The sequence below is a fragment of the Phaethon lepturus genome, unplaced genomic scaffold (assembly GCF_000687285.1).
Source record: "Phaethon lepturus isolate BGI_N335 unplaced genomic scaffold, ASM68728v1 scaffold19608, whole genome shotgun sequence".
In the NCBI taxonomy this organism is placed as follows: Eukaryota; Metazoa; Chordata; class Aves; order Phaethontiformes; family Phaethontidae; genus Phaethon; species Phaethon lepturus.
Genome location: NW_010558514.1, coordinates 1,849 through 11,527, shown reverse-complemented (window position 1 = coordinate 11,527; position 9,679 = coordinate 1,849). Strand labels below are relative to the sequence as shown.

The following is a 9,679-nucleotide window of genomic DNA, read 5'->3' as shown; positions in this document are numbered from 1 at the left end:
TGCTTTTTCAATTTTTGCTGGCTCACCCCAGTCTGACCAGTACATAAAGCTGTGAAGCAGAATTTATGTTGTATGATGCACTACAGTACTGTGTAGTATCACTCTTAATTATGACCAATAACTAACAAAGGCTACCTAAGTCAGTTATCAGGACATGGAGTAGCTGGTAGGTCCGCTCTTTTAAGAGAACTAGGACAAATACTCACCCAGAGAGAGGATCTACAGCAATAGAAGCTGGTTCTCTCAGCTCAGAGAGAAACAAAACCTTTCTTTTCGTGCCATCTAGGCTAGCCACTGAAATGGTCTTTGCAGTCGAGTCAGACCAGTAGATGTTCTTATAAACCCAGTCAACAGCAATTCCTGCAGGGCTGTGTATATTGTCCAGGATTCTGATGTGTGTTCCAACTTTATCGCGGGTATCGATAGAGGCACTGGAAGACAAGAATTACTTGCTTTCAACCCTTTCCTCCACAGATACCACCACTTGGCATGCCGCAGCAAATACTGCACACATCTCAGGCAGACAATGTAGAAGACACTTCCATAGAGCACCTTTTGTACAGTTGTAGCAGCAGGTATTAGAAAGTGCCATAGGCATACACATTGCTAGTTGTGGGAACTTGCATCTACTCTACTTTATCTTTAGGACATAAGGAATCTAGTTACCACCACTACAGCCTAGAGGAGTATCTTGGGTAAAATGTGGGCTGTCATAGGGGAACACACCCAGTTCAGAAGCTGAGTCCATTTACCTGAAGATTGCTTTTTGGCTGAAGTCAGCCCAGTAAAGCTTTTGCTCAGCAATATCAGCATCTAGAGCTACAGTGTTTCTTAGCTGCTCTACTAGCTGAATGTATTCTTTCCTCTCCAGACCAATCTTCCTGATATCCCGGCGGTTGGTGAAAATTAGACATGGTTCTTTTCCTGTGAAAAGAGTGTAAGTGTTATCTGGTACTTCTAGACACACAGTCACATAGTGTTCTTTTATGACAAGTTTTAAGAGTCATCATATTTAGTATTTGCCATTCCACACTTGCTAGTGGATACCGACAAGAGGTCTTGGCTGTACTATAATTTATACTTTCCTCCCTCCACAACTTGATGGGGAGGGTCCTCCTGTCCAGGGAGCAGACACAGTTTAGATCAGGCAGCTTTAAGCACTGTATCACAGTGTCATTCAAAGTCTTAGGAGTGTTCAGGTCTGTACAAGTGATATTGATAACCCATTTTAAAACAAGTAGCAAGGAGGGCCCTGAGAATAACCAGCCTGTCAGCCTCAGGTCTGTGCCTGGGAATATCATGGGACAGATCCTCCTGGAAGCTATGCTAAGGCACATGGAGGACAGGGAGGAGATTTGAGACAGCCAGCATGGCTTCACCAAGGGCGAGTCCTGCCTGACCAACCTAGTGGCCTTCTGTGATGGACCAACTACATCAGTGGACAAGTAAAGAGCAATGGACTTCTGTAAGGCCTTAGACAGTCCCCCATAACACCCTTCTCTAAATCAGAGAGATATGAATTTGATGGGTGGACTGTTTGGTAGATGAGGAATTGGCTGGATGGTCACATCCAGAGGGTAGTGGTTGACAGCTCAATGTCCAGATGGAGATCAGTGATGAGTGGTGTCCCTCAAGGGTCTGTATCAGGACCAGTACTGTTTAATATCTTCAATGACAGAGACAGTGGGATCAAGTGCACTCTCAGCAAGTTTGCAGACAACAGCAAGCTGAGTGGTGCAGTTGACACACCTGAGGGATGGAATGCCAATCCAGTGGGACCTGGACAGGCTTGAGGAATGGGCCCATGCAAGCATCCTGAGGTTCAACAGGGCCAAGTGCAGGGTCCTGCACCTGGGTTGGGGCAACCTGCAGTATCAATGCAGGCTGGAGGATAAAGGGATTGAGAGCAGCCCTGCTGAGAAGTACTTGAGGGTGCTGCTGGATGAAAAGGTGGACATGAGCCAGCAATGTGTGCTTGTAGCCGAGAAAGCCAACTGTATCCTGGGCTGCATCCAAAGCATCATGGCCAGCAGGCTGAGAGAGGTGATTCCATCCAACTATTGCACTGTCACCAGAGTGGAGTACTGCATCTAGCTCTGAAGCCCTCAGCACAGCAAAGACATGGACCTGTTGGAGCAGGTCCAGAGGAGGGCCCCAAAAAGGATCAGAGGCATGGAACACATCTCTTTGAGGACAGGCTGAGAGAATTGAGGTTGTTCAGCCTGGAGAAGAGAAGGCTCCAGGGAGACCTTACTGCAGCCTGCCGGTACTTAAAGGGGGCCTATAGGAAAGACGGGGACAGACTTTTTAGCAGGGCCTGTAGTGACAGGACAAGGGGTAATGTTTTTAAACTAAGAGCGGGCAGATTTTGACTAGATATAAGGAAGGAATTTTTCACACTGAGGGAGGTGAGACACTGGCATGGGTTGCCCAGAGAGGTGGTAGATGCCCCATCCCTGGAAACATTCAATGTCAGGTTGGACAGGGCTCTGAACAAGCTGCTGTAGTTGAAGATGTCCCAGCTCATTGTACAGGGGTTGGACTAGAATACATTTAATGGTCCCTTCCAACCCAAGGGTTGTTACGAATCTGTAACAGCACAACATCTAGTGTCAAAACCACAACAGCATAAACAGTACATCATTTGCTATCTGATTTTAAAGTGGGCATATAGAAGTCTTACGCGAATACTCACCCACTGCTTTGCACACTCCAGTAGCAAGGTCCATCTGATAGCCACGGCTACATTCACATTTGTAGCCCCCTTTCAGGTTGATACAGATTTGACTACAGATACCAGGGTTCTGGCATTCATCAATATCTGTAGAGACAACAATTTCATTTGTTCTCATGTCCAATACCATCAGTAGGGTGCATGTTAACCTATTTGATACTTGCCTCCACACGTTCTCCTGTCTATAAGCTCAAACCCAGCTGGACAGTCACATTCATAGCCAATAACAAGATCTCTGCAGATATGAGAGCATCCACCATTGTTCACCAAACATTCATTTACATCTAGAAGAGAAGAATTGGCCACTTCTGAGATAGCACAGATATTTAGTCTTAAAGTCTTAGTCATGGGGTGCTTTACCAGATACCCATCCATTTTCTAATGATGCTTGCCGCATCTGATAAACCACTCTGGCACTTGAGGTCACATACAGGAAACCCTCCTCAAACTTAGAGTTGCTCAGCTATCAGCATGTTACTTGTAATACAAGTTGTCAGCAGCGAAGACTGAGGGTCCTGGAAGTTTCAGAGTTTCTACTGTCTTCAGGTGCCTTCCAGCCATGGAGAAGTCACCCCAATAACTAGTTTGGCTAGGATAAAACTAGCCGATTGACTAGGTTGCTCTTGGTTGGCTGTTTGCCACCAAGGAAGTACAGATGTGCATTCCAGACTGACATCTGACAGCTCAGAGGCTGCATCCAAGTGTGTCTAGTGGTCAGCATTGTGTAGTGAGTTTGTTCACTTACTACACTCCTTGAGGGGCTCATCGCTCCAGTCCTTGCAGTCTCTCTGCTGGTTACAAACTTTATTGACGTCTATGCATTCTCCACTTCTGCACTTGAATTTGCCAGGTCCAGAGCACTGAATAACTGAGATAATGAAGACTGAGGGTGACTAGCAGCTTCAACAGACATTCTGCAGAGACTTTACTCTTACTTAGTTCCACACTTACCATTGTTACAATTTGCTTCATCAGTCCCATCCAGACAGTCTCTCACACCATTACACTGCCTACTCCCGTGGACGCAATTCCCATCTTCACACCTGAACTGGTCTGGTCTGCAGGTCCGAGAAGCTGAGGACACAGCCATTACAGACTTAAACTCCTGAGGTCTGCTGAAGGAAAGAAAATGAAACAGGAGCCAACCAGCACCTCCCAGAGAAGTAGCAAGTTAACTTACGGCAGTTAATTTCATCACTTCCATCCTTGCAGTCAGGATCTCCGTCACAGCGCCACTTTTTGTGGATACATTCACCTGAGCCACATTGCACCTCACTGGCAGAGCACTTCACAGGAGGTGCAGGCTGGCGGCCACATTGTTCTAGAGATTCATCTGAGTGGTCAGAGCAGTCAGCATCATCATCACACACCCAGCTGATGGGGATGCAAGTGGAGCTCTTGCACTGGAACTCATGAACTCCACAGGTAGGAGGTGCACACTCCAGCTCATCACTGCCATCACTGCAGTCATCTTGACCATTGCAGACAAAGCTCTTGGAAATACACTGCCCACTGCTGCATGTGAACTCTGCTGGGCTACAGGTCACATTGCCTGGAGTAACAGGAGTAAGAGAGATTAGCAGATTATCACCAGGTGCCAGACTTTTGTATGAAGGTGTTTTGCTTTGCAGGTTCTTCATCAGCTGTTAGCTGACAGAAGATCAGCATCCTATATAAGGCTCTAGGAGAGCCTAACTGACCACCTACAGGACACTTGGGCCCCACACAGACTGTCCTCTTTGCCTTTGGAGGTTATGAGTGAAAGGCATCAGTTTTGAGCTGTTGGGTGAGAATAACCACCCTTCTGAAGCAGCTAGTCTGTTCCGCTTCAGAGTGCGAGCCTTTCAGAAAACAGGCTCAAACCCTGTGAACCAGAGACAGAAGGTAAGAGAATTGCTAACTCTAGAGTACAGACTAAGATTAAGGTAGCCAGATGGTCAGCATGCACTGTAGTTTGAAATTGAAGTGTTTTGTGCTGGTCCCCAGACAGCAGTGGCCCATTTACCTGGACCAGTGGGGATAACAGATCAAGATCTTGCACCAGTTGATCCTGTGGTATTAAACACATCCACACAACTTATGCCAGTACAAGTTATGCTGGTTTAATAGCAGTGTAGCTAGCAGCTCAGTATGCCTAGGCTGGTAGTTTACCAGCTTTATTAGAAAAGCTGTCCATAAATTTACTTGTCAGATTAAAGCATTTGCTTGCTCAGTAAGGCAGCATCTCCACAGACACATAGAAGTCTGGAGATCTGTCTCATCAGCCCATTCAGGGAAGGTGGCTCTGATGGAAGCCAGCCCTGTGTCTTTGGATACAGCAAATTTGTCCCAGGACACCTCAGACAACTCATATGTATGTAAGTTCATTAGAACAAGCCAGAAATGCTGGACTCTGATGGTGGCAGTGGCAGCTTCACTTGTGTACCAGCCTGAAGGTGCCCTCCAACACATGAAGCCTAGCTTCCCTAGTTTGCTCTTTCAGACAAGCACACAGAATACCCCAGGATAGGGCTATAAAGCAGATCAGCCGTGCCCTTGGCTACAAGTCACTACTACATTTTTAGGAGACCATTTGTTAATATAAGTAGCAACTAGAGTTACCCACTGAAAAACTCTGCAGAGAACAAGTTCTGATCGTTTGCCTGACACGCAACTAAGCCTAATGGCTATTGCCAAAATTAGCCAGAGACCAAAGATAAATGTTGAATAGCTTATATTGATGTAGTTCTTAACAGGATAGAGGAGTGTTAGAACAAGTCTGCTTTGTTAAGGGGGCTGCAATAAGGTGAATGTAGGTTTCAGGAGATACTGATACCATGAGAAATTTATCCTCCCAGGTATACTGCCCAGCTAGCTCCTTTCCAGACAAGTCAATTTCAAATAGAGTTATGCAGCCACCATTTCTTCCCTTACCACAATTCTCTTCATCTTCTCCACTGTCACAGTCTTTTTCACCATCACATTTCCAGGACACTGGGATACACTGGGTTGACTGAGGACCACAGCTGATTTCATTTACTCGGCATGTTCTCATATCTATTGAAAAAAGTTTAAGTTCAATTTAAGAGTTCTGGCATTTAAGGGCTACTGGTCTTGGGCTTTAGCAGTTGTCCTGAAAGTTGAGAATGAAAGGCTTCAGCTCTGGACAAAGTTGCAGTTAATTAGATGCCAGCATCCATCTAAGCTGATGGCTCCATCATGGAAGAGGTTACACTAGTTTGTAGAGTTCATTACAAAAAGGTGCTTGCAGCTCCTAATAGATCAGTATTTTAAGAGTATCTTTGTAGTGGCAGTTTTGTGATTACACACCAGTTACACTGTAGAAGCTTGAGAAACAACACACAGTAGTAGGCAGGAATAATGCCAAAGTGCAGTAAGACTCAGGGCTAAGTATTCCTCAGTGTGGGTCTTATTGACACAGAGAAATGAAGCTTCAGAGATCTATATTCCTTGATTAGTTACCACACTTAAGACTGCGGTGTGAGACCTCACCATCAAGCTACTGCACTTGTGACTGCCTTATATGTTGGGGGGTGGGAAGCACTCAGTTCCTACACTAGCTCTGGTTATCTTGCAAAATATTTGAGGACAGCAACCACTTGGTGAACAAACCATGGTAATGGCCAGGCCTGCTGTGTTGCACTTGATGCTTCTGACTGAGTAAAACCTTGTACTTGCTACCTGTTAGGAGGTATAAATGCAGAGTCCCCACTCAATTCTGCATCTTTTTAAGCAGTAAAAAGTCTTGTCAGGACCCTGATGTGGCCAAAGCCAAGCTAGCAGTTTGGAAGGTGCTTTCCAAGACAAGTTCATCCTTCCTTTAGGAGGAGAGCTGGGCTGCAAGCAGGCAAGAAGTCAAAACAATAGTCCTCACAGGCTTGCCAGCACCGACAAGCCAGGCTCACTTACGGCACAGTTCGGCACTCTCGTCAGAGCCATCCTCGCAGTCCGGATCCCCATCACACTGCCATCTGTTAGGCACACACTGACCACTGGCACACACAAAATCAGATTCGGCACATGTCTTCTTCACTGCAAGGGAGAGGGACAGCCACTTATTTAGAGACCAGAGCTTAGCTTGTTTATTGCACCTAGAGGTAAGCTGCCTTGTCCCAGGGAAATGATGCAATGTTCTTATTTCTTGGATGTCTGGTGTCATCCTCCACCAATCTAATGACCACACTGTTTAACACTTCCTAGAGAGTTATACTGTGCACAGAGAAACATTTATCTTCCTGTAAGCAGGCATTGAAGGACTGGTATTGATAAGGGAGACTATGCTGCTAGAATAGCTGCTGCTTTGAACACACTTAAAGTAAGGTCTATCATTATTAACATTCAGATTTTGAACTCTGAGTTTATTATCAAGGCATTTGATTTGTCATTACAGAATCATGGTACTATGTAACTCTAAGTTTAGGTCTGCTTGAGCAGACTGGCAGTTCAACCACACCATTGTTGGATATTGAGTCCGTTTTCCCTCATCTCCAAGTACATCTAGTCATCCATCTTTTGCTTTAAGCAGACATAGAAGCCAAGTTGGCAGCCAAAGCTAGACTTCGTGTTTATAGGACACTTGTCACTTTCACACATAAAACAGAGCATTTAACCATGGAATAGCCCACAGCTAAGTGCTAATAGCAAACAGTTTCTACTATGTCTTCAAGCCACAACTGAGAACAGGCTTGCATTCTGTTCTTGACAGTCACCACCCTTGCAAAAAAAGAGAGTTTTGGTCATGAGCTTTTCTCTCTGTCAAAAATTCCAGGAGACTTTCATAGCACTAAGGAAAATTCAACTGTCTCAGATTGATACAAGGCATCAAGATATTCCCCAGTTCCTCTAGGGAATTTGTCCTCTACCATATTCTGACTGTCAGAAGTGCTGGACAGGATAAGCATCTCTACAGCTACCCACTGTTATGCCCCCACTGCCAACTAGCAAGTACTGCTACAGAGGTATTATTTATTTTGGTTACTCACCACAAGCACTTTCATCACTGCCATCTGAACAGTCTTCATCACCATCACATTTCCAGAGTAAAGGAATACAACGTCCATTACTACATGGAAACTGAGAATCCTCACACATTGCTTTTGCCCCTTCAATGAAAAAAAAGGAAGGCAAGCCTCAGTACTGTTTAGCAACACTTTCTTGCTTTCCCCACTGCTGATCAAGAAGTTGCCCAGCTTAATAAATAGCATAACATCAGCATGAAACCAGATCTGTGCTTCCAGTCTTTGTAGTCACCTCAATCCTGAAAGTAGAGCCAGTACAAGTGCAGAGCTTAACCGCTGACAGTCCACCTCTGCCAGAAAACAGTAAGCCAGCCTCAGTGTTCTTCTTACTGAGTTTTCCTTTTCAAGGCAGGGTCAAGTTTGTAAGACAGAGGGATGTATGCACACAGTGACTTCTGCTGTCTAGCACCAAGGATTACATTCTCAAAATTCTTCAAACTTTAAGCACACTGAGTTTAAACTTGACTAACATCAAGCTGGATTAGCATTTCAGTACTCTGCTACTAACATATTACTGCAGAAACATAGCTTAGATATCTTTGTAGTTGAACAACAAGTTTTAAGTTACTCCTCAAACAAGGGCACCCAGAGGCATTCCTTAGTCTACATAAAAAGAAGGGTGGTTTCTTATCTGGATCTTGCTTAAAGCTAGATGAACTGTGATGCTAAAAGCCCAAGATAATTTATCACTTCCTTCTAGAATCAAGTCTGTTGTCTTCCAACTGATAACAGTCTTGATTTGTTAGTACACTTAAGTAAGGTACTGCTTTCTGCATGGCGCTCAGAGTTAGAGTGCATTTTCCAGAGTATCTTCAGTTCTGAAACTGTATGACCCCATTCATCAAGGGAACCTACTTTGTCTTGAATCCATGTTATAACTGTCACTGAATGCACTGAAAGCAGCAGCCTGCTTCTTCAGCAGCTAAGCCAGAGCTGTTCCATGTAATGCATGCAGGCAAGTGTGTAAGCTCACACATTAGTACTGGCTGCACACATCGACACCATAATGCAAGACTCCTGCTTCTCCGTGGTTTATTGCATCATTTAGCGGAGGTGCTTTTTCTTGGCATTCCAGGGCTCACAAGAGGCATAAAAATTTAGTAGATCGTTATTTGTTATTTTATATCTTCTGTGTATGATATGCAAAATAAGACAGTTTCCAAGTGAAGGAAGCTATTCAGCTATTTCACATTACATTGGCCAGCCATCAAGCACTAGGCAATAGCAAACCCTGGACAGAGGTATAAGCAAGGATAGCATGGGCAATTTTAGTTGCTGAGTGTGTCATGTAAATTCATGCTAGAGGTAAAGGATTTGAAACAGCAGCTTACCGAGCTCTGCTAATGTTGTAGTGTTTTACTCAGCCAGTAAGACTGCTAACTCACTTGTCAGACAGTGTAAAGCCATAACAATTTGTTTCATGTGAACTGTGTTCAAAGAGTGCCAAAAAACTGAACATCCGCTCTTGTGCTCTGTATTTCCATCGCTCCTTTCCTTTTCAGGATAGGAGCTGCACCAGCATGCACTTTCTAATAGCATAGTTTTGTAAAGCTACTGCTATTTTGTCAAAAGCTGTCAAACAAGCAGCTTGAAGTGCTAGAAGGCAGACCCCAGTCAGCTTAGAGAGGGTGCAGAAGTCACAGCCATCAGCTTGCTCTAAGCCTGACATCACCTGGTTGTCCAGTAACCTCTGGCAGAAGTAGCCATCTGCTTGCAAGCCCTGGTCACACGTTATCCCAGCTGTTACCGTACTACCACCTAAAATATGCAACGACTGACTCCTGCTAGTTTTGAGACATTCTCATCCAGGCTTTCAGAGTGATAACAGTCAACCTTTCCCAAAATAGCATACTAGAGATATTAGACTAAGCCTGCCACTCAGGAGATCCCAAAATAACTCCACAGTCCTTACTCTATTTTGAGCTAG

At 44.7% G+C, this 9,679-nt stretch overlaps 1 protein-coding gene across 1 annotated transcript in view; it reads right to left on the bottom strand.

Annotated features, from left to right (window-relative positions):
* Positions 1–7,828, bottom strand: part of VLDLR (very low density lipoprotein receptor) — an 11,862-nt gene extending 4,034 nt beyond the window's left edge. The window contains exons 1-10 of the mRNA XM_010293091.1: positions 7,717–7,828; positions 6,644–6,766; positions 5,648–5,770; positions 3,915–4,286; positions 3,686–3,808; positions 2,899–3,018; positions 2,696–2,821; positions 753–924; positions 207–431; positions 1–49 (exon numbers count right to left, since the gene is read on the bottom strand). The exon at positions 1–49 is cut by the window's left edge and continues 79 nt beyond it. Of these exons, the coding sequence (XP_010291393.1) occupies positions 1–49; positions 207–431; positions 753–924; positions 2,696–2,821; positions 2,899–3,018; positions 3,686–3,808; positions 3,915–4,286; positions 5,648–5,770; positions 6,644–6,766; positions 7,717–7,825 (1,542 nt within the window). The 5' untranslated portion in view covers positions 7,826–7,828. The remainder of the gene's footprint in view (positions 50–206; positions 432–752; positions 925–2,695; positions 2,822–2,898; positions 3,019–3,685; positions 3,809–3,914; positions 4,287–5,647; positions 5,771–6,643; positions 6,767–7,716) is intronic.
* Between the last annotated feature and the right edge of the window lie 1,851 nt (positions 7,829–9,679).